At 46.8% G+C, this 24,681-nt stretch overlaps 1 protein-coding gene across 1 annotated transcript in view; it reads left to right on the top strand.

Moving 5' to 3' along the window:
• GRID1 (glutamate ionotropic receptor delta type subunit 1) overlaps positions 1-24,681 on the top strand; it is a 697,236-nt gene that overhangs the window by 664,290 nt on the left and 8,265 nt on the right. The window contains exons 14-15 of the mRNA XM_044916514.1: positions 14,741-14,907; positions 21,232-21,472. Of these exons, the coding sequence (XP_044772449.1) occupies positions 14,741-14,907; positions 21,232-21,472 (408 nt within the window). The remainder of the gene's footprint in view (positions 1-14,740; positions 14,908-21,231; positions 21,473-24,681) is intronic.

The following is a 24,681-nucleotide window of genomic DNA, read 5'->3' as shown; positions in this document are numbered from 1 at the left end:
CAAAGAGAATAGATGTGTTGATTGAAAATTAACTGGCCATATATTTGTTGGTATATTTCTGGATTCTTTATTCTGTTCCATTGATCTATATATCTATTCTTATGCCAGTATAAAAGTATCTTGATCACTGTCACTTTATAATAATTCTAATAATTCCTTATATCAGGTAGTATAAGTCCTCCAACTTTGTTTTTCTCTTACAAGAGTATTTGGGCAATTCTAGATCATTTCCATTTCCATTTAAATTTTAGAATCATCTTGTCAAATTTCTAAAAATTCTTGAGATTTCAATAGCTATTACACTGAATCTATAGATCACTTGGGGGAAAATTGATATCTTCACAATATTGAGTCTTCTAATCCACAAACATAGTTTTTCCTTTCAAAACACCAACTTTTGACCTTATTGATTTTTCTCTGTTGTTAGAGTTTATTGATTACAGATTTTTTTGTTGTTGTTAAACTTTTTTCTCCTGTTCACTTTGGTTTTAATTTGCTCTTACTTCTTCTTGCTTCTAAATGTTGAAACTTAGACCATTGGATTTTACTCTTTCCTGACATAAGCATTTAAAGCTATAAATTTGCTTCTATGCACTGTTTTAGCTGAATCCCATGGATTTTTATGTGTTGTATTTTCATTATCATTAAGCTCAAAATATAAAGTGTCAAACTTAGCCTTTTTCTTTACAGTGTCCCTATTGAGTTCTGGAGGACAGCAAATGGCTGTCATTTAATGGGGGAAGAGGCTATGGGGACAGAGAGCAGGGATTTATTCTGTTTAGTGAGGTTGAGGAAAGTTTCCTAAGGTACATTTGTCATGAATGCACATTTACAATCCAAATGCCTCAATTTCTTTTCAGTTTTGAGGATACAAGGGTGAGAATGTGAGAGAAAACGGGCAAGCAGGAAATCAAATACACAGAAAAATAAGGGAAACCAGAGAGGCAAAAAAGACAGTTGAATGCCATGCGAACAAAACCCATTTTTATTTCTATTGAATATATAGTTTCCTTGTAGGAGAGTGGAGGCAGTGGTGTTTCCCCTGCTGAACAGAACCCCTCCCTGGGGCCTTGGGCTTAATTCTAAGTGTCTTGGCCATGTAATATACCTGAACCATCTTCATTCGCATGCTTTAATTCTGTGGCCCAACACAACTCCAAGTACACTAAGGTTAAATATCCCCAATCCATGCCAATGTTTAAAGTAATAAGAGCTTTTAAGAGGAAATCTTAGGTTATACATTTATAATTTAAATATATCACCATTAAGAAAAGCTTAAAATAGTCTTAAAAAATAAGCAGAGAAGAACCAGCCAAACTTTTTTTTTTCCCATCACCTAAATAAAGCTCCAGGGATTCTTGTGTATATTTCTGTCCAGTCTTTTTTGAATCTCTACAAAGATTTTATAGAATTACATTGTTATAGAAAATATATTTTATCCTATGTTTTTCTAATACTATTATAAAACTTCATAAAAATTATTTTAGTGGCTAATTAATATTTCATCAAATAGATGTCAAATAATTTACTTAAACATTTTCTTCTTGTCATTTGGACCATTTCTAAGTTTTCACAAATATAAATAACAGTATAATGAACATCTTCAGGTGTCATTTTTTTTAGTTACTACTAAAAAAGATCAGAGTTTATTCCTTTAGATCAAATTCTCAGAAGTAGAATTACATTGTCAGAAAGGATATACACTTTTAAAGCTCTTGACAAAATGTTGCTGAGTGTTGCCAAAAGGAGAACTTTGAATAAATTACATTCTTATCTTTGGGATCAGAAGAATACTCAGGTTTCAAAAACAGTTTTTTTTTCCTCATCAATTCCTTGTGGATTTATGTTTAGTAGGAAAGATCTTTTTTATAAATTGGTTTATTTTTTTCTACTTTTCTCACATCCTCTGTTGTGATTTTTTTTCCTTCCTTTCTTTTTCTTTTTATATAGGTACATATATTTTAGCTTTATTTTGCTTTATTATTCTGGGAACTGGAGTAATGAAGAAACTACTTTCTTTTCAACTCATTTTTTTTCCCTTGGCCCACATTAGGTATTGCCATCAATGATCCATGAATTTTGGTGGGTTTGATAAAATTAAGATCATGGTTAGATGTTTACCTTAATTTAATAATCAGAATTGATGCATATACAAACCCCTTCCTCAGATGTGTATTTCTGCAACAATTTACTGTTTGAAATACTTGGTCTCTTATTCCTTTGTTCATTCATTCATTCATTCATTCACTTGTTTATGAGTGCTGAGCTCAGTTAATATGTAAAAGTGGGCTTGATACTTTCCTCCTAAAACTGAGTTGAACTGATGTAATAAGACCAAACTGAAGACAAAGGCTGATTTTGGACAGTATATTCTTTCAAGCATAAAAGATATTTGTTTCCTTTCTTACCTTATCTATGGCTTTCCTTCCATCCACTGGGGCCTGGGCTCAATGTTTGGATAATCAGGAGATTAATATAACATGATGGCTACCATTAGAGAGATCTGGGATGGCTCAGGTGCGGTGTTAAGCTTCTGCCATGCTTTAGCTCAGTTATGCTTTAACACAACCTGTTTATTAATGAGAAAACTGAAGTTCGAGGACAAGGGCCTTCCTGCAGATCAATGTTGAAGTCAGTTTGGGACCCGGGGTTTGAGCTCGGTATTTTTCTCACTCCAGCACCTTTGTTGTTATTTGTGGCACGTTGCAGAAATGGAGGGAGAGGTATGATCAGAGTAAAACTTCAGCTCCTGCCTTTCTTCCACTCATCTGGAAGCCAGAGTGCTTCCTTTCCCTCTCCCCTCCTTTATACGTCCTCGTGCTATCTGCTACTTGGAGCATCATTTCCTTTCTTGGTTGGCCAGGCTGGTTTCTAGTTATTCTGCTCCTTAGCAGAAGCATACACTCTTCCGGAGGCCCCCGCTTCCCACCCATCCCCAGGTCCTCCCCCCCACTCCTGCCCCAGGACAGGGTGAGAGGCTCCCTTGTCACCCTGTGTGTCCTAGAGTACAGCTTCATCAGATGCCATCCCATCCGTAGTGCCCTACTTTGACACATCCCCCACTACACTCAGAGGCTGCTTAGGGTCAGGCCTGTGTCTTAATCTTTTGTCTGTCCTCAGGGCCTAGAGCTGAGGTAGGCTTAGCTGCAAAGCACATGGACAGGCATGTGCATCTTTCTTCAACACAGATGAGTAGGATTGCTGGTACCCAGTTGCAGAGAGGGCAAGAAGGGCAGGGGGCGGCTTAGTCAGTCTCCTGGAGCAGGTTCCCATACAATTGAGTAAGTTGGCCCCTTCATAACACCCTGCTGCTTAATTCTGTTTGATGATGATTCGTTTGGGATAATACAGTCCAAAGATCAAGGAAAGCCCCCACTGTGCCTCTCTTATTAAATTACTTTGCTTTGGGTTTTGAGCATTGCCAAGCAAATCTCGTTATGAATTCTTCAATTACTTTCTTTTGCGATTTTAATAATTTGGTAGGGTAAGCGCTGGAATCAAACCAATATCTGTGCCATCGTGCTAACTTTGATTATTTTCAAACTCCTCATTAGAGGGGTGGGAGGATGTTCACTCCCCTTAAATCGGATTTTATTTTTTCAAATTTGCTCTGCCCCGTAATTTGCTTTGTACCCAGGTCTGATACGCTTCACCTTAGTGCTGGCTATAAATGTGGGCTGATTCCATTCTATTTGTTCCGCTGAGCATTATTGCTTTGGGTTTTATGATTTAAGTTTTTACATTTTGAATTGAATTGTTTTGTTATTTGATTACATTAAAATCAAGAAGCGATTGCTGATGAAAACAATTTTGATTTATTGCGTCAGCCAGATTGTTGGCAATTTTTGTTTAGCTTATTTTTATTTCCATTTTGTTGGTATAATGTTGTTTGTGCAGAAACAAAAAGGGAGAAAGGAGGAAGGAAAATAACATTCATAAAGAAATTATTCCATGTGGCATTGTGCTTCTGTACTTTATCTTCACCATTGATGGTGTTTTGTGATATTTCCATTTTGCAAATGAGGAATACAAAAACACAAAAAGGTTGAACAGTTTGTCCAAAGATTATTGGACTCTTTCTCTGCCATCCATGTGTTCATTATTGTTACTACTATTATTACCATCACCATCATCATCATCATCAATAATATAAAACCTATTTGGGTAGAAGTAGTGGTTTCCACAAGGATGCATAGCTCTAATGAGTCTCTTTACCTTCCAACATAGAGATATTAAGATTGGCTTTTTAACCTGACATTTTAAATTTTTAGTATGTGTTTGTGTATGTGTGTGTGAGATACACACACACACACACACACAGATGGACAGAGACAGAGAGAGAGAGCAATGAAGGGTAGATAAATTTAAATCAGGAACAGTAATAAGAACAGTAAAAAATCTGAAGCTCATGCCTCCCAAGGATCAGGTAAAGGAACCAACCAGAAATGGTGTGGAGCCTGGTAAAGAGAACTCTGAGCAGTGAAATTTGGTATCTCTAGTATTCCAGAACCTTTGTCTGGAAGAGGTCTCGGACCCATTCTGTACGGCCCAGATCTCAGACCGCAGCTTAGTTACACGAGAAGTGACGTGCAGCAATCTCTGCACTTTCTAGTAAGGGTTCACCATCCCTGTGCGATGTGACGGGCTCCTATTAGGCAGTTCCCCTGCCAGACCCCTCTGGTGGTGAATCTTTCTGATTCTTTGACTTTACAAAGCCGGACGTCCTGCCAGGTAGAGCTCAGAGTTTGTTCTGTGAGGGATGGGAGTCCATTTCAATCTCTTTGGTCAGAATGTGACCTCTTTTGTAGCTCCTCAAAGTGCTTTCAGGCTATTGTGTGAGCTTTTTCTCTCAAGGCTGACATTTCTGCAAAGGCCATAAAGGAATACCTCAGCTGCAAATGGGGTTGGAGAATGAGACTCTTCAACATAAAACCCACAGAGATGGCCTCCCAACACTTTAAGGGGTTGTCTTTAATATTAATTATGATCACACACAATTTTACTGCTTCTCTTTCCTTCAGGCACAGTCCGAGTTGCCAGTTCCCAACACCTTTTATGGCTAAAGAAACTGAGAAGAAGTGGCAGCAGATGGCAAAGACACCTTGGCCTCGGGCGGGGGGTGGGGTGTAGTTTCATGGGTCTCCTTTGAACTTTGTCTCAATGAAGTCAAATGCTCAGTTAAAGCAGCGTTAAGTGTGGTGAGTAGAGTGAGGAATTTGAGTTAACAAGAACTGGGTTTGGAAGTTAACTAACTCCCGAACAAAGTTATCTCCTCTGAAAAATAGGAATAATAATCCTGGGTCTTCTCGCAGTTACCATAAATAAAGTTTAGAGGTGATGTGAAGGGATGGGTGCAATGCCTGATAAAGTGTATTTTAACAACATAGCTCTCAAAGTGTGGTTGTTGGACCAGCAATATCAGCATCATCCAGAACATGTTAGAAGTGAAATTCTTGAGCCCTACTTTAGATCTAATAAATCAGACGATGACATGGAGGGGAGCAGGATAGAGATTAGTAATCTGTATTTGAACATACCCTCTGGCGGGATTCTTATGCCCTCTTAAGTTTGGGAACATGCATTTGAGTAAGTGGTGTTTATTGTTATGATCGTTGTTTTATTAGTATTAATATTTGATTTATTCCTGAATCTTAGAAAGTGACTCTTAGTCAGAGGCCCAAGGGTGGCCTTTGACGCTGTCCATGAAGGTCAGCCTCTGGAGGAGCGAACAGGATGGAAAGGGGCAAACCTGATGGGGTGTACAGGATATATCCAGCCCAGCTTGCTTTGATTCAAGGCCCCAGGCTTCCCAGATCCTAGCATTCATGCCTTCAGTTCTTTACTAATCACTTTATGCATATTTTTTCAGCACCAACTGTATTCCAGACATCATGCCAGGGCAGCAAACAGGACTTGCATGGCCATGGCGCCTACATTTGTTCGTGTGTGTGTGCGCGCACACGGGTGCACACATGCACACAGGGGGGATCTACATGGTCTTAGCCCTGTACTTCTTCATAGGATGTTTGACAACATGCTTGTCCTCTGTGCTGCCTGAATTCATGTATTCTTGAGTCTCTAGGATGACATTTTTCATTTGTATTCTTTTCTCTTTGTAATCTATTTTGTATCTAAGCAAACCAACTTACTTTCTTTTAGATCATTCTTAATCTTTCCCGTGGAAAAACTCAGATAAGATTGTTGTTTATCATGGTCCTTGGACAATTTAAAGTTTTGACAAATCATTGAAAATCAATATGTCCCTTTGCCCTGCTGGGAAGGTTGTTTATGAAGCCCCTGGTTTTGCTGATGGTGTGCAGTTTTAGGCTTTGAGGAAGGAGCCATTGATCCTTCTAAGTTAGGACTTTTCTTTTTCCTTTGTACCGAACTAGCTCCTTCTCCCTTGGAGATGTGAGAAACCTTCTCCCACTAGGACAATACTTGATTCACTAAATAAGACTGTTTCTCCCAGAGTGTTAGAGGACCAAAAGGGAATGCAGCCATAAAGCTTCCATAGGGTCAGGTGCTGGAGGCAGACATCATTAACAAAACTTGGCCAGAATCTGGCAGCAGAAGAGAAAAGAAAATCCGTATGATGACAGAGACAGCTGCTCAGGCAGCTCTGTGTGGCTCTTCGGGGCTACTGAGGTTGAACTTTTGATGTGGGAGAATGGAAGGCCACTTGCAGTCAAGGAGACCTGGGGAGACATTCAATCTCTGTCAATAGCTGATTCTGTGGTCTTGGGCACGGTCCTTTTTGAGCCTCAGTCCTCTTGGGAAACGGAAAGTTCGTGCTGTGGAAGTTTATCCTGAACTTTCTAGGAAGAGAATGGATGGGAAAGCACCAAGTAGAGTACTTTGCAGGAAGAAGGTGTAAAGTGTAACTTACCTTTACTGTTTGCTTTCAATAGTCTTGCTCTCTCAATGCTACGACTTCTGCTCCTCCATTTAGTTCCCCAACCTGAGACCTTAGAGCCATAACACTCTCCCCTTTGTAAACCTGCTCTAAAGAGAAGATCAAAAATTAATTGACACAGAGGTCTATTTCATAGGATCTCTCAGCTTTAGCACACATCAGCACCACCTGGAGAGATTATTAGATGGTTGGGCTCTACTCCCAGAGTCTCTTTATTCAGTGGGTCTGGTATAGAGCCTGAGAATTTATATTTCTTTTTAAATTCTCCAGTGATGCTGATGCTGCAGGTCCAGGGATCATACTTGGAGAACCACTGGTCTATATCATAGACTTTGAGGACATTAAAGCTGGAGAAGACCTTAAGGACGGTAACGGCTCGTCTTCCATTTTTACAAATCAGTAGTGAATTGATAACTGGGCCAGGACTATGACCCACGCTTCTAATTTACCAGGCTGATGATTGAGGGCAATCTCAAGTGTTATTTCCCCTAAGGCATTTGCATTTTAATGAGGGTCCAAACTCTAAGCTATAAGGATGATGCTGGTGATGATTATCATGATCATGAGGACAGTGTCTTATTGTTTGAGTTCCTTCAGTGCATCAGACACCTTCCATGCTGTCTGTCCCTGTGATGAGCCTGTGAGGTGGGCTTGCTGTTCCTGCCTTCTAGATGAGGTCATGCAGGCTTAGAATTTCAAGTGGCTGGCCAAGGACGCTAGGGGAAGGCCTGGTCTGTCCATGTCTGGACCCTTGCTCTCACTGACATACCACACCTTGCTCCGTGTGGAATGGAGTTGAAGATTCTATAAAGGAAGTTAAGGAATCAAAGAGAAGATACTATAAGAGTAAGGACATTGGTGGCCTGAGGAATTACGTGCCATTCATTCTCTGTACCCCTTGCTGTGCTCCTCACGATTGACTATGTTATTCTAGGATACAGGAATACCAGGATGGGACAGATAATCATTGCAGACATCTTGCAGGCCTATTGCCTGGCCATCAGGAGCCATTTTATGCTGCTGTAGTCTCAGGACATTTCCCTTATCCCCGTCCTCTCATTCAGGTAATGGGCAGCCTCCTTGGGACCACCATGACAAACCTACAGCATTGCCCTCATACTTGTGTTCATGTCCAGAGACACACACACGCGTGCACACACACACACGCAGGACATCCCTGTACCAGATGGCCTTGTCGCCTCTTTTGTTGTGTTATCATCCAGCTCCTTCCTGTTCATGCTGGTCTGAAGCCAGGAGCCAAATTGACTGTGTACCCCATGGACACGTCAGAAGAGCAGGCATAATGCTAATTGTGGGAATGTTCAATTGCCATCTCCCCTCCCATGGAGCCTCCCTGGTTTGCCTGCTTCTGCTGGTCCAGGGGCTGATCCAGGCAAACGGTCATTATCTCTCATTCCTTGGGTGGGATGTTTCCTTACAGTCTCCTGAGGTTGGCTTGTGAACACTTCTGAGAGTCCTACTGATTGTCTGCCCTACATTTGCATGTCATTTTGGACAACCTATCCGTTGTTTTGACCAGGAGAGGCAGGCTCCTTCCCAGCTGATGGTCTATTTATCTTAAACCCTTTGTGGTTCTCCAGGCACTTGGTACCTGAGTTCACTTCTCTGCTCCTTCTCTGTGGGCCGTAACACACACACACACACACACACACACACACACACACACACAGAGGCATGCCCTCACACACACACACACACACACACACACACCACACGCTCCCACAGAGCATGTTGATGACTTGGTCAAGGTGGAGGAATGAGTGGCAGGGGGCCGGGGGTGGGAGGAAGGATGTTCCCTTAAGAGCTGACAGATTGGCCTCCTGAATCGAGCTGAGGACTGCAGAAAGGAGGAGCCAGAGTTTGCACTGAGCCTTCACTATCGCCAGGCCTGGTGCACTGTGCCCTGTAATGTCAACTCGGAGTAGTCCTCTGGGAAGCAATTATTAGTTCCCAAGATTGTAGGTTCCCTGCAGAGCTGGGATGTGGCCCTGGGTTTGTCTATGTCTAGAAATCTACTCTTTTCACTAAACTGTGCTCAAGGAAGGAGGCCGAATCACTAAAATTCCCCCTTGGACAGCTGCAGTCACAGAAGAAATGCTTGCAGAGCTACAGAAAATATAGGCAACACAGCAGATCAAAAGACACCATTAGAAGTCACCTGTGATGACATCACCCCAAGATGACCATTGTTGCTATTTGGTGCTTGGTTTCGATTTGTCATAAATATAAAAACATTATTTTTACATGATGATTTAAAAAGGATACCATGATGCAAATACTGTAGTGTAACAGATTCTTTTTCACTAACCACCATGACAACCACCACTGGTTGTCATTTATTTAGCATCTACTAGATGCCAAGCAAGGCCCTAAGCACATCACATTTATTGAGGGGTTTAATCCTCATCGGAACTCTGTGAGGTATGGACCATTTTGCATCCAGGAGAACCAAGGCCCAGAGATGTTAAGCAACTTGCCTGCACTCACACAGCCAGCAAGCGGCGGAGCTGGGATTCAGATCGATACAGTTGGAATCGAGAACCCAGGCTGGTCCTTGTTTACACCACGGACATTTGTTTCCCTTAGCAACCAATGCTCTCTTAAAACTCCATAGTAACGGGGCGCCTGGGTGGCTCAGTTGGTTGAGCGACTGCCTTCGGCTCAGGTCATGATCCTGGAGTCCCAGGATCGAGTCCCGCATCGGGCTCCCTGCTCAGCAGGGAGTCTGCTTCTCCCTCTGACCCTCCTCCCTCTCATGCTCTCTGTCTCTCATTCTCTCTCTCGCAAATAAATAAAAAAATCTTAAAAAACAAAAACAAAAAAACAAAAAACAAAGAAACAAAAAAACTCCATAGTAACGGTAATGTAATATTCCATCATTTGATACTATCATTTACCCAGTTGATTCTCAAGTGTTGAATATTTAGATTATTTCCAATGCTTGCTAGTTTAAACAGTGTTACTCTGAAAATCTTTGTACAAACATCTTTTCAGAAACTGTATAATTCCTTAGGATAAATCCCTAGGGGTGCAATTGCTGCGTATGCACATTTTAAAAGTGTTAGAATCTCCCCACCAAGTTGCCATTCCAGAAATATCATGCCAGCCTACATGCCTACCAGCAGACTGTAAAATTGTCCTTTTCTCCACAGATGGTCTGGGTTTTTGCTGTGCATCTTGTGAGTTGGTACAGGTATGGGTATTAGCCGGGGTTCAGCCTGTGAGTGACAAACCATTGCCAGTTTGTGAACGCGACCATAGGAGCTAAGACTTGGGACCCATGAGAGGGCCAGGCTCTGCTTTGTTGGGGTGAGATGTGGATGCAAGGAGAGGCACTGGGCATGCCCCTGGATGGTGAACGCCCATGAGGATGCGTCAGGTGTCCAAGGAGTCCCCGATATCCTGACAGCCCCATCCAGAGACAGACAGTGTGGGTCCCTGTGACATCCATCTCACAGAGTTTCAGTGGTTCCACAAGCCACCTCTGTTTGCAAAGCTGGAGAAGCACAGCTCCGAGGGCTCTGTCACCAGCAACATTGCCCTGGGAAGGGCTCAGCGGGCGAGGACACACAGGGAGCAATTTCGTCAGCCCTCCTCTTCCCAAGTCCAAATGGGACAGAGGGGAGAACCTGGGCTTCTTTGGCGCCAGCACGACAGGGACCTCACCTTGACCTGGCTCTGCCATTTACGATCTGGGTTTGTTTGGACCAAGTCACTTTCTTTCTCTGAATCTCAGTTTCTTTGTCTGTAGAAGGGGATTAACATTGGGCCCTTCACAGTTATACCAGGGATGGAAAAGGAATTGGGTTTTTGAGGGTCCTAGCACCCAGCAGGGACTCTCCCCTCCCCTGTCCCTGGCTCTGCAGACACCTGATTTCCTTTCCGATAACATCTGTGTTTGATGTTTGCAGTACCAGCATTCTTATTTGGGGGAACAACATGGTGGCTTGGCCCTTTCCAAAAGCAGTTAGAATGGTGTAGAAGCTCATAATGAAGTTCTTGCCTCCAAGGCTGCTGTATCTGAAAGCTGGTGCTCCTGGTGAGTTCTGGGAAGGACAGAATTAGTGGTGCAATGAAAAGCAATGCAATCTCATTTTATTATCAGTGTGGAGCAATGGAGAGTGAGTCGTCCAATATCCCAGCTCACTCTTGGCTTTGTTTGTGGTGTCCCAACCTTTCTCCAGCCATAGATGCTGATCCCATTCCCCCAAATGTTGGGGAGGGTGCTCTAAGCGCTGGGGCCAGGCACCTCATGTTTCCATCCTTTTCCATTCCGTAGTGTTCCAGCGTGTGTGCAATGGCGCAGAGTGGACTTCAGGGAAGGACTTGGATCCTGTTTGCCAAGAGGCTTGCAGGGAGATAGGTCAGGGGTGGCCAGTCTACCTGCTGCTATCCTGACATCCTGGGGATGGAGATCCAGAGGCCTTTGACTTTCTCTAATATGGAAGCTGTTCTTTTCCTCCTGTCCCTGAGTCTTCATATCTTACTATTTTATGTCTGAATCTAGTGCCTTTCCTTTTCCTTTTAGGGAAAGGAGAAAATGAAACAAAGCAAAATGTTTAGATGCAGCCCAGGGAAATAAGGGTTGTATTTGGGTAATGTCTGGGAAATTGGAGAGCTCTGCCAGGCCTCTGTGTTCTGTTGATGGGAAGGACACACAGGGGAACAGAGATCAGACTATGTGGTGTGTGATAACAGAGACTGTGTCACAGGATTAAAGAAGAATCTTTAAGCAACTTGTCCTAAGAATCACTAATACCACTCCATTATGTAATAATTCTATCCATCTTTTGGCATATTACATTTCACATGTCTACAGAACAGTAATAATACTATATCCATCTTATGGTTTTCCACTACTTTGCTTTTGTATATATATGCTTCTGCATTTACATATTTCTGTATATACATATATTTCTGTATATATGTGTACACACACACACACGCACACGCACACACACACACACACCAAGCTTTGTGGGTAGGCAGCGCAGAATTAGAAGGTGGATAGGGGCCCATGGAAAACTGTTTCTGACCACAAGAGGGAGAAGCATATCTTAGAATTTTGGAGGGGCTGTGTGGAGCTCATTCTACATGGGGACAAGAGGGTCTATATCAGGGGACATAACCATGATGGATGGGGTGTTTGGGCTCCTTATAGCTGGCATCTGAAATGTTCCTGAGAACACAGCCAGACCGAAGAAGGCTTCTGTGTCCTATAGGGTCTGTGACCCACCAGGAAGATGGGGAGACATCTGCAAGGTCCAGAAAGTTTCCCTGGGAAGCCTAGGGAAGGTTATGGTGCTGCATTTTACCCAATATGGGGCTAAGAGGAGGATGTAGGAAGCTCTGGGATGCTTAGGAAGTGAGGCAGGGGTGTGGGGAAGGGAGGTTATTTCATAAAGATGGAGATGCCACTGCAGCTGGAGCTTCCGTATTGGCCCACATGCAAGATGGGGCACATTGGCCTCTCCAGGTCTCCCTGTTCGGGCACTGTCTGGTAGATTCGGGACCAGCCACATGCTTCTTGAAGCAGACATAGGAAATATAATGGTACATTTAGTCCCTGTTTACAAATGGGGAGATTGAATGTCTTGAGTCACTCAGAAGCTCAAGAAAGAGAACCACTTTCCCCTCTTTTCTTGACTGCCTTCCCGGTTAGCAGGGGTTTGCAGCTGAGACATCGTTAGCATCTTCTCAGCTTAGGCCAGTGAGACGCTAAATGCTTCCTTCATGCAACTGCACTCACCTGTCACTGAGCCCAAAATGGAGCCACCCACGCTTGTGGCTTGAAGGAAGCAAAGTGCCCCCATAGAATGGCCATGCCAGGCTCTTGTCAGAGTCGGTTTCCACTCAGTTGAGTCCAGCTTATTTCCTTTTCCTTCTTGGAACATCACTTGAAAGGTAGAAACGAACCTGATCTTAATTCTTCCTTCAACATGACATGCCCTTTTGAAATCGTACAAATAACAATGTCTGATTGTCATGTTGAATTGCGAGCATGGATGTGAAATGCTCCAAAGTCAGACCAAAGCAAAATATTAGGTCGGAAGTCAACATTTTGCTGAGAAACTCGGCTACGAAGAGTTTGAAAATTTATATCTTTTCATGAGAAAACTTGTTTGCCAGCAGGAAAAAATTTCAAAGACTTATATTCCCATGCGGAGGGAGAGAGATGAGTGTAATTTTGCAACCAGGGTCAAAGTCCTTTACGGACTTCTGAAACAGGCTTGGCCAAGGAATGAGGCTTTGATGTCATATTTGGATTGCTCCCTGAGGTGAGAGTCCACGGGTGGCATGGGTGCGTGGGTCAATTCTTACAAGCTCCTTGGGCAAAACCGTGTGACTGGCTAGGAGCAGCCTCTTCCTGCCAGGGGGATGCCACACTCTACCCACAAATCCTTTTGATGGAAAACTTTTGAAGAGAAAATGAGCCGTTTGGGCCCATGGGCGCTTTGGGTCCTAAAAGAAGTAAAATGTTGACTACCTTCATCTAAGCAACTATGGCACTCTGTGGAAAGTCGCAGTGAACATGAAGACTGAGGAGAGATCAGAGAGAGAGATCAGAAGAGAAGATGCGAGAGATCAGAACAATGCCCATGAAGACATGGCAAAGCTTCTACCTTGCCACTGTGGCCTCATGTCCACCATGCTTTAGCCCTGCCACCAAGCCCAGACCCAGGCCTTCCAGCACCTAGTGTGAGCTATGGGAGGGGGGAAGAGTGGCAAAGAGGCATCTGTGTGCTCACTATACAATTAAAACCAGGCACTTGGCTACATTAAGAACATTATGCTCTATTTTAAGCCGGTCAAGTGACAATGTCTAGTTTGCATCTCCTTCCAAGAAGCAAAGCAGCTCACTTTTCTTCTGAGTGCCCAAACTCCAGGCTAAGTCAGAATTAAGGCTCAGGATAAAATAGAAGGTCTGCTGTGGATGGGTGTGATGGAGTGGGACTTCAGTGTGACCACGGGCAGATTCCTGATGGGATAATCTGCAGCCATTGCATTGATATAGAAACCTGCTCCTGTGTGTAAGAGTGTGTATGTGTGTGCTCGTGCACTCCCGCACACATGTATGCTTGTGTGCCTTTGTGTCTGCACATGCATGCATATATGTGTGCATATAAAAATGTGTGTATGCATGTGTGTATGTGTACATGTTTGTATGCATGGGGACACTCTTGTGTGGACAGTGAAAGGCGAGTGGCAGAAACGCAGCCTGGCACTGTAATAATCAGGACCCTGTCCTTGATGGGTTCTTCCCTGTGCATAGCAAGTTTGTGACTTCATTATTATTAAGTCATGGCCACTCGGGGTCACTAAACCTAGGGCCACATTCCACGTTCATCCTAAGCCGGGTTCAGTTGGGTTCTCAGTAGAAATACTAAATGGGGACTATTACGCTCTCCTCCTCAAATCTCTGATCAGAAAACCTCAATTCTCCGGGTCAGCCTTTCTGCACTTTCCAGGGTGAGCCTGGTAATCTGAGAACTAGGTCCCTGCCACTGTGAGCAGGAGGCTAGCTGGAGAGCCCACCTGCCGCTCTCCTTCCCCACCTCTCTGTGTGACGGGAGCTGCCCTGGAGCCTGCTGGAGGCGGCATCGTGGCCTTTTACGTCTAAGCACAGTGGTTGGCGTCAGCCGGCAGGGGGAGTTTGTCACCAGAAAATAAGAGGAGAGCTTGCGGTGCTGGCTGGCAGGCAGGGGGCCATGGAGGAGGGTCCTGCACATCCCACCATTGCAGTACTCACAGCCGAAAACCGATGCAGACGTGCCTGACTTCATGGTGCTTCTGGTCTTTCAGGCAAAGAAGGGGAACTACGCCTTTCTGTGGGATGTGGCGGTGGTGGAGTACGCAGCCCTAACGGATGACGACTGCTCCGTGACTGTCATTGGCAACAGCGTCAGCAGCAAGGGCTATGGCATCGCCCTACAACATGGCAGCCCCTACAGGGACCTTTTCTCCCAGAGGTAAGCACCACCAGCCGGGTGGGGGGAGGTTGGCTTGGAGGACAGCCTGCTTTTAGGTGACGAGAGCCCACACAAACTTGTTTCTTCGTCACGTCTCCTCAGCCCTGACTGTGTGCCAGCATGCACAGCTCCCCCTACCCCATCTAGTCCCGCGCCAGCCCGGGGTAAAGAAGAGCAAGTATGTGGTCCCTTCCCATGAAGGTGCGCAGTCTCGGTAGGAGCTGTGACGTGGGCAGGGGAGCTGGCATGGGGCAGTTGGTACAATGGAGAGGATTTTCTAGAGGTGGAGGAGGGCAGAGGAAAGCAGCTGGCCAGCCCCCCACCCCCTTGCCCCGGCAGGCCAGGGGGCACTTTCCAGAGGAAGTGACACCTGAGGCCTAAAGGATGAGCAGGAGTTAGCCAGATAGGCCCAGTTATTGAAAATTAAGTGAATAATTAATTGGATCTAACAAGGACCCGATAAGTACTTATTATTATAAGTAATAGAACTTCTGACATTGGCTTTTGTGGGAAAAGTCAATGTGGGAAGAGTCAACGTGGAGTCTTGAAAAGAAGTGTGGTCAGAGAAGCTGACCCTGTCGTCATGGGCACATGGGCTGAGGAGGCCGATGCTATCTGCTGGGGCAGGCAAGAGACCTGCCTTCCACTGCAGAGTAGACAGTGGCTCATGACCTGCCTCCTCCTCATCCTCCCCAGATCAGCTTCCTGTTAATTAATACTAGCAAATGGTAGGTGTAGGGTCTGGGGAAGTGGGGAGGAGGGCTGTATAGGGGTGGGTATTCTAGCCTAAGCAAAGGTACATGGATACCCTCCACTAGAAATGTGTCTAGTGTGTATTGGCCTTTTTAGTTTCCCATGTAATTTGCTGGTGGGAGTCCATCCCTGGTTGAGCCCATTCTTCTCAGGACACTGGGGCATTATCCAGTTTCCAAGTGCGCAGTCTGAATACCTGGCCAACTTCCTTATGAAAAATAGTCTGTCATCACCACCCCACTGTTTCTGCCAGAGAAACTTACCTTAGTCTTTGACTAGGTGTCTCGGCCTTACCAGATAAGGTAGAAGTGAGGAGCGTGGGTCAGCTCAGTGGCCCTTTCCCAGTAGCCAGCCTGCTACCTGGGGCTCCCCTTCCCAAGGATGTCTGTGCCTTGGGCCCACCACTCACACATGTCTGTGAGGTGACATCCTGGTGAGTGAAGAGGGCAGGACTGAGGAGCCCAGAGAGGAATCCCTAAGGACAGGCTCTGCCTTGGTCCACCAAAATCCAAAATGGGAGAAGTGTCCAAGTGAAAAAGCTGGCATGGTACCCAGGCTTAGGGGCAATACCAGTTGCCTGGTAAACACAGGCATCCCATCAGTAAGGATAATCCATTTGTGGGGTCGAGAGTGGTTAGAGAACCTTCGTTCAAGTTTTCTCATGAAAAGATATAAATTTTCAGTGGCTTGTTTGCAAAACTCAGAAAAGGGGTAGAACTAATTAAGTTAAATGAGGCTTTTGGTTTTCTTTTCTAGAATTTAATCAAGTATACATTCTGTGCCTCCCTTTGCTCCCTGGAGCAGAGAGACGACCAGGGAGAAGCAGTGGGAGAGTTTTTTGTTTTTTTTTTTTAAAGATTTTACTTATTTATTTGACAGAGACAGAGACAGCGAGAGCAGGAACACAAGCAGGGGGAGTGGGAGAGGGAGAAGCAGGCTTCCCGCTGAGCCGGGAGCCCGATGTGGGACTCGATCCCAGGACTCCGGGATCATGACCTGAGCCGAAGGCAGTCGCTTAACCAACTGAGCCACCCAGGCGCCCCAGCAAGGGGAGAGTTTTATCAACTGTTCCAATTAAAAGCATGAGGAAGGAATGACTTCTCTCCAGGATGTGTAATATATTGGTGTTCTTGAGGTGTACCCCCAGTTGGTTTTCTGAGATGAGAAGCGCAGGGCATTCCACACACCATCAACCTGTGAGCACCTTTCTGGAACAGATGGTAGGGGAGCTGGTGGGGCCAATGTAGCAGCAGCACCAATGTACCCCAAAACAGCAGTCGTGGAAGCACAGGGTCCCCAGTGAGGGAAGCTTAGGGTCCCCATGTACTTGGACTGTCCAGAGATCTCCCAAAGTCCGCTGACGTGATTGTTGGCACACTGGAGAGAGGAAGGAGCTTGCTTCCCAGCTGGATTGTTCAGGGGGTCAGGGCAATAGCAGGCTCAAACCAGATCGGGGGAAACCTAAGGATATTCAACCCAGAGCAGGAGATGAGCGGGAAGAGGGTGGTTGCTCACTTTCAATATTGTAGGGCTTGCTGGGTGCAGAAGTAATCCCATGTCCTTTGTGTGGCCCTAGAGGGCAGTGGACCAGGACCGGTGTGGGGGTGTGGGGTCCCAAAATTCAGGCTTGCCCTGGAACAGGCCTGTTCATTATCTATCAATTTGCTGACCCTGAGGTTCTACTCAAAATTTCTCACAATAGAGACTCTGTTGGCTGCTCCCCCAACCTGAGGAGTGACCATAAACAGAAGTGCCTAGTCCAATTTCCTGGTTATTCTGGTTATTACTCTTAGCTTTCATGAGAAGGCTGTGTGCTCTATGACTCTAAGTAAATGTCCCCAGTGGGCTGTGCCGGTCTCCAGAATTATCATCAGCTGGCTCTATGTTGCAGCCCCTCTTGAGCTGGAAGTATCCCCCCTCCCCCACCTGGGCAGATGGGTCTCTACTTGGAGGGAACACTCAGACCTTGGGTTGCCAACTTACTGTGGCCAGTGGTTCTTTCAGAGGCTCCGTTGTATGGTGCATACAGAACCGTGAGCTGGCCCTAGCTGGGACATGCCTGAGAGCAAGAAGGGGGCAGATCCAGGAAGTAATGCTCCATGCCATTTACAGAAAAAAGGTCTTATATAAATAGATCCCAGTCTTATCTGGAACTGCTGTGACTTTCTTTCCCTTAGTCCTGGGAATTAAGCTATTTCCTTGAATACAGATACGTTCCCTTGCTTTGGCAGAGGACAGGATCTATTGGCTACACCTTATAAGTGTGTATGATAGGGGTTGAGTGCTGTAGCCTGTTTGTGGACCATGGCCTGCAGAGCAGGCATTCAATAAATGTTTAACAACTTAATAGCCATTTATGGAGCACCTACTGTGTAGTAAGCTCCACAACTATTGACCAAAGGAAAGCACCTGCAATTATATCTGTCTGGGAAAATAGAACGACTGGCTTCAGGAAGTGGCTATTATCTACTCCAGCTTATTCATAAGCAGGAGTATAGATTATTCTGGTGTGCATTAGTTTAGCCTCGTTCTAAGACTCATTTGGTGCCTGTGACTTGTTTTATCTTTCCTATGTTGCTTACATATTTAAAATTTCCTTTTGATTTGTTTGTTTTTATTTTATTCTATGTTTTCCTATAAATTGCCTTCCATTCTTCCTGGGATAATATCAGGCATAAAAACGCATACAGTTAAAAGGAGCAGGAAGAAGGCAAGCATCAGCAGAACTTAGCAGCCTGCCTAATGCTGCAGTCAATGAGCAGAGGAGTAGAGGAATCAGACCCTACAGCCATGCTCTGGCCAGAGTCTCGTGGGCCCCTAGACCAGAACATAACTCTCCGAGAGCAGGCTAACTGCACTTACCAGCCTGATGTTCTGGAAAGAGCATGGGTCAGCATGACCCAGCTCTGAAGAGCAGCCTTGCTACTTTCTGATTGCTACCGTGGGCCAGTCATCTAGATGTTCAGCCTCAGGTCTTCAAGACATAAAACTGACATTATAAGAACTACTTTACAGGCTGTTAGGAGGATTGAAACAGTGGAAAATGACCAGTCCCTACTATGGTCTCCATGAAAGGCGGCGCAGGTCAATACAGGACAGGATAGGGCTGTTGGTCCACATGGGCGTCAGGCCGTGCCACTGGAACCAGCTTTTAGGGAGCTCTGATTACTTGCCAGATCTTGAGCTCAGGGGTGGCCATGTGTCCCCTCTTTTCATTTTGTCACAATAACTCTGTGGTAGGAGTTACCATAATCTCCGATTTTAGTAATAAGAACGCTGAAGTGGAGAGGTTTCCTGACATGGCTAGGTAATGGCAGGTCTGGGTTCGGGCTGATGTCCCTCAGAACAGCATCTACGCCAATACACACAAAGCTCTGCGGTCTCTCCTTGGCGAGCCAGGAGTCCACCCACAAGGCTTCCCACAGCCCTGAGATCCTGCATACCCAGCCCTGGGGTTCCTCTAACTGTCAGGACGCCCAGCTTCCTCGGACCTGCCAACAGAGACTTAGAAGATGGCCTTTTAGTATGAGCCGGTGGACAGATTCCCTAACATGTCCAGAGCCACACAGAAATAGTGGGACACTGCAGCTGCCCAGTTAATCACAGGATGTGCCATGTGAGAGGTCTGTGGCCCTCAGTGGCATACCGAGCCCAAGCCCAAGCTGCACAAATGCACACGTCAATCATGAATTTGTCTCAGTGACCAAGCCCCTATGTGCCCTGCGGCATTTTAAGTCTTTTGTGCCGACTTGTGTCCTTGGCACTTAACAGACATTATCTCATTATCTCACCATGACCATTTTAGTTTAGATTAGTTTTCACGATTCAGTTAATACATTCATTCGTATATTGACGCAACAAACATTCACTGATGGCCCAAGCTGGGCCGCCACTGTGCTTGCTCTGGAGAAACCATGGAGAGTAACACACAACCCCTGTCCTGAAGGATTTACTCACCTGGTAGGGTCGTGGGTCTGTCTTGCGACGATGAGACAGCCAAGGTTAACAGGGGCAAGTCCCTTGTCCCGTGACACTCAGCTGAGATCTGGGGAGGCCATGCGATGCTGGGCCTGTGATGCTGACAGGTCAGAGGACCCCCTCTGGACTGTCACCTCCCCTCTCCACCACTCTCAGCTCATGCATGGTCACAGCGCTCAGCCTCAGCCTGTAGTCCCAGCTGGCCTGCAATGCAGGTCCAGGGCAGAGACTGCTCAACTGGCCAGTTGGAAGTGAGCTTCTCCTGCCTCTAACGAACCACTGCTCTTGAAGTGTGCACACCTGGAGGACTCAGAGCTGTCACCGCAGGTGTAATCACCTGGCTATATCACCGTGAACCCGGCTGAAAGAGTACCATCTTCCCCAAAAGGAAAAGCTTGGGTATGAGGAGCCTGGGGATTACCAGTTACTACTAGCTCACTGTCTAGACCCCTGGATTACAGAGGGAGTCCTTCAAATACCACAACAAAGGAAAACCACCATCCAGACACCTACATGGGGAATACGGGAGCAGCACGGGTTGCCCCACCTTGGCGAAGAGGATGGAATCCAGATTCCTCTCACACCCTCTCTGAGCCCACATTCTCAGCTCTTCCTGCTTTACTGTCTTCATCTCCCACCACCCTCCTCCTCCCACCCACCCCTCATACTTATAGCACCAGTAGCTGAGACCAGACTTTCAAGCATGGCTGTAGTCTCTCCTCATTGAATGCCATCCCTGCCAACCACAAAGTGACTTTGGCAAGATGCCTTACCTCCCTGTGCCTCCATTTCCTTCTCTGTAAAAATGGAAAAATGGAAGGAACCATCTCAAAGGGTTGACATGAGAATTAAACACTACCTTTCAAGCGCTTAGGCTATATCCTGGCACCTAGAATGTGCTAGACAAGTGTGAGCTATTTGATGACTAACCTTCCTTCAGGTGTGTGCTCACCCTGTCCCCTCCTTGATGAGGTCCTCCCTGGATGCCCCAGTCTGGACCACCCTCCCCGTGCACCATTTCTTAGCACCTCTATCTTCATATCATAGTATTGATCACAGCCTCTGTCTCTATATTATTGTTTCAAAGTCCATGTATGTGTCTCTGGACCTCACCCACAGCAGTGTGAACATCGTACATAGCACAAGGCAGATACTCCTCAAGGCAAATGAATGAATGAATGATTTGGTGAATCCTAGTCGGAGAGACTTACATTGTGGTTACTGGAGTTTGAAAGAAAGCATTTTTGTACGTCCATGGTCTGAGTGTTGCCTCATCCAGTTCTGTATTTTGCCCCTGATCCCATGTGAAGGGTCCTTATGTGCTTTGCTATTGAACTTTATCCGTGGGCAACCAGACAGGGTGGGAGGGAGCACTGAGGCTTTTAAAGAGGAGAGAGACAAAACCCGATGTGTGCCGTGGGAAGAGCACTCTGCCTGCAGAGTGGAGAATGGGTTGGGGAAGGGGCCAGCTGGGGCAGAAGAGCTGCCATGGCTCAACGTTGGCTGGGGGAGGGCCAGCATGCTGGGGAAGGGGCCAGGGTCCCCAGGACCATGCCGAGGAGGCCAGGGGCTCACATGGGTGGTATCTTGCAGGATCCTGGAGCTGCAGGACACCGGGGACCTCGATGTGCTCAAGCAGAAGTGGTGGCCACACATGGGCCGCTGTGACCTCACCAGCCCTGCCAGTGCCCAGGCCAACGGCAAATCCCTCAAGCTGCACAGCTTCGCTGGGGTCTTCTGCATCCTGGCCATTGGCCTCCTCCTCGCCTGCCTGGTGGCTGCCCTGGAGCTGTGGTGGAACAGCAACCGGTGCCACCAGGAGACCCCCAAAGAGGTCTGTGCCCCACGTCCTGCTTCCCCTTTCTGCAGCCTGGAGGCAGGAGAATCCCATGGGCAGGGGTTTCGTCCACTTACTATTTACCGGAGTCACTTGTGTGCACACAGCCATGTTTTATGCGGGGGGGTTGGGGGGTGGGTGGGTAGGATGGTGGTGTTGTTTCAGTTCGATTTTAAAGCAAGAGAACAAATGGAGGGGATGTTTTGATGCTTGAACGGAGGGCCAAGGCACCAGCCGTGGCCACTAAAGTCCTGTATTTATCTATAGAGCGGGTACAGCATGAGCAGCGCCAGAGAGCCCTTCCCTACCCTGCCCCGCCCATGTGCCTCCCTGACCTGGAGAGAACAACTGTAGGGTAAGAGAGGAGACCTCCTTCCTTCCTGGTTCTCTTGGCTTTCACAGCAAGGGCCACAGGGCTCTGCTCTTCCAGCATGCAAGTAGGGACCGGCCCCTGCCTCTCCCAGCCTCCCTTCCTCCCTTTCCTCCCTCGTCTTCATAGGGCCCAGCCTATGCACACCCAGCACAGGGAGCACTGAGGCTCTGTCCGGACTCCGGGTCCTGGCACACTTCCTGCCTTATGTGTGCTGACCATGAGCTGATTCTGCCCATGACACTTCCTTCCATTGGGTTTGCTCTTCTTCAAGCTCATTTTGTTTGTTTGTTTTATATGAAGGCTTCACTGAGGCAGCCTGGAGTCAATTCCCCGAGGAGGGTGGCAAGGAGGGCCACTTGGCCGTTTGATATTCTGCCAGCAGAACCCTGCACACAGGCACGGAGGCATAAGCCCAGCCATAAGCCCACATGGTAGGGCTGCCACTGTGTGCTACATAGACCTCAGCTGCTTCTGAACGATCATCAGCAGATCATGTCAGTAACAAATAGGTGTAAAGTTCAAAGAGGCAGCAAGGTAACCAGCCCCAAATCCGAAGAGGCAGCGTCGCCATGGCCACCGTCTCTGCAGCCTAGAGAGACTGGTTGGCCACAGCCCATAAATCAGTCTGTCATGGAGCCCTTGGCCGGGTGGGGGTGGGGACAGACTCTCCATTCAGCAGGCTCTCTGCCATCGCACTGAGCTTTTGCTAGAAGGACCTTGCCGTTTGTCTCAGTGTGTTGGAAATGTTCTGGGGACATCCATCTTCCTCTTCTGCCTTCTGTGTACCTCCCTGCAAGGAAGTGCCAAATCTGGGTCTCCCACAGCCTCCTCCTTCTCCTTTTCACCCCTGGGCCACAGGAGAGAAGGAGGGGTGAGACTTAAGGGAAAGCCACTGAAAGGAATGGTTAATGGTTCTGCTTGAACTTCTTTTGGTACTGGAAATTTTTGTGTGTGTGTGTGTGAAAAAGTCATGGGGAGGACCTGTGAATTATTCTGATGAGTAGCTTTAAGGAAAGGCCACATATATGTCCCGTTTACCAGCCTGCTTCTCACTGCCCAAGGCCATATGTACAGAAACATCAGAGTACACCCAGGGTAGGGTGGCCCTGGAGCTACTCCCAGTGGGACCAGAGAGGACCAGATCCCATTGCGTCCACTCTCCATGTTGTTGGATTTGGGTTTGGGTTTGGTTTTTCTCCAAACCCCATCAGCCATAGCCTGATTTCCTCTGTGCAAATGCCCTTGGGTCAGGGGAGCAGGAGAGGCTCTCTGGGTGGGTGAGCATCTCACCATCATGGAGGCGCTGACCTGGGATGGCATGGGCAGAGAGGGTGCCCAGGCTCAGCCTTCCAGAATGTCCCTTGTGAGCCAGTTGCAGAGAGGCCATTCTTCTCTGCATTGGGCGTCCTCATCTGCTTCCAGTCATCATGTCCCTTCACATCCCGTTTAGTGTTTAGTGACAAGCCTAACCTGGGCAGCCCAGAATGAATGATCAGTGTGTGTGTGTGTGTGTGTGTATGTGTGTGTGTGAGAGAGAGACAGAGACAGAGACAGAGAGACAGAAAGAGACAAAAGGACAGGCATTGGGATAGATTGTTGGAGAGACATAGAAGGCAGAGGTAAAAGAGAGAAACGCAGAGAAAAGACCAGGAGACCAAGGAATGACCTAGCTACGAGGGACAGCTCTCTTCTTGCCAGTAAAGCATCCCACCTTCTCTTCTGGTTTCTGCATAAGCCCAGGATCTCAGGCACAAGAGGAGAGGATGAAATACATTGGTCCTACCTAGAAAATGTGGAAATTTCTGCCCCTGCCACCAACCTGCTTCCAGGTAGGAATGAGGACCAATGAAGAGGCATAGTAGCCGCCTTTCCTCCAGCTCCTTCTGGTGTTGCTAAGAAGGGTTGCATGGTAGGAGATATCCCCTCTTTTTCCTATTTTTATGGGTTTCTGATATTTTTTTAAGATTTTATTTATTTATTTGACAGAGAGAGAGAGAGACAGTGAGAGAGGGAACACAAGCAGGGGGAGTAGGAGAGGAAGAAGCAGGCTTCCCGCTGAGCAGGGAGCCCAATGAGGGGCTCGATCCCAGGACTCTGGGATCATGACCTGAGCCAAAGGCAGACACTTAATGACTGAGCCACCCAGGCACCGCAGTTTCTGATTTTCAAATGAAATTTCTCCCTCCCTCTTCTTCTTCCTTTCATAAATATGCCTGTGGGGCCATAGCCCGTGTCCTCAGGGATCTTGCCTCCGCAGGGGCAGATGTGGCAGAGAGGTTGACCAAAGCAGTCCTTATTGATCAGGACCATTCTCAAGTGAGCAGAGGGTACCATGGATGTACCAAAGGGCACCCAGCCGAGCCTGGGTGTGGAGGGGGGGACACAGGGGGCAGGGGTAATTGTTAGTGAAGAGTTCTTGGGGCTTGGAGTGTTAGAAGTCAGTGTTGAAGAGTTGGTACAGATCTTAGAGCTGGAGGTGAGATCGGAAGTTTTGGCAGGGTGAACAGCATGGAGGTAAATAGTCCTCACCCCCTCCTCCCCCGCCTGGAGCTCTGGGGGCTGGAGTGTCAGCATCAGCAAGGGGATGTGAGTGGAGGAGGCTGGACCAGGGAGCAGGGGCTTCCTCTGAGGGACTTTGGTACCAGGCCAAGTGGTTGGGAACTTCATCACATAGGGAATAGGAACCAGGAAGGGGTTGACACAACAGGATAATAGAAGCCTTCCACAAATAATAATGGTACTTAATCCAGAACCACTTTGTGGTACTGGTTGCCTGTGTTTTATGGAGCAACATTTGCAATTAGGTGCGAGTGTCTGGTTAATCTTAGAATGC

This window comes from Neomonachus schauinslandi, chromosome 6 (assembly GCF_002201575.2).
Source record: "Neomonachus schauinslandi chromosome 6, ASM220157v2, whole genome shotgun sequence".
NCBI lineage: Eukaryota > Metazoa > Chordata > Mammalia > Carnivora > Phocidae > Neomonachus > Neomonachus schauinslandi.
This window is presented reverse-complemented; position numbering and strand designations above follow the sequence as displayed.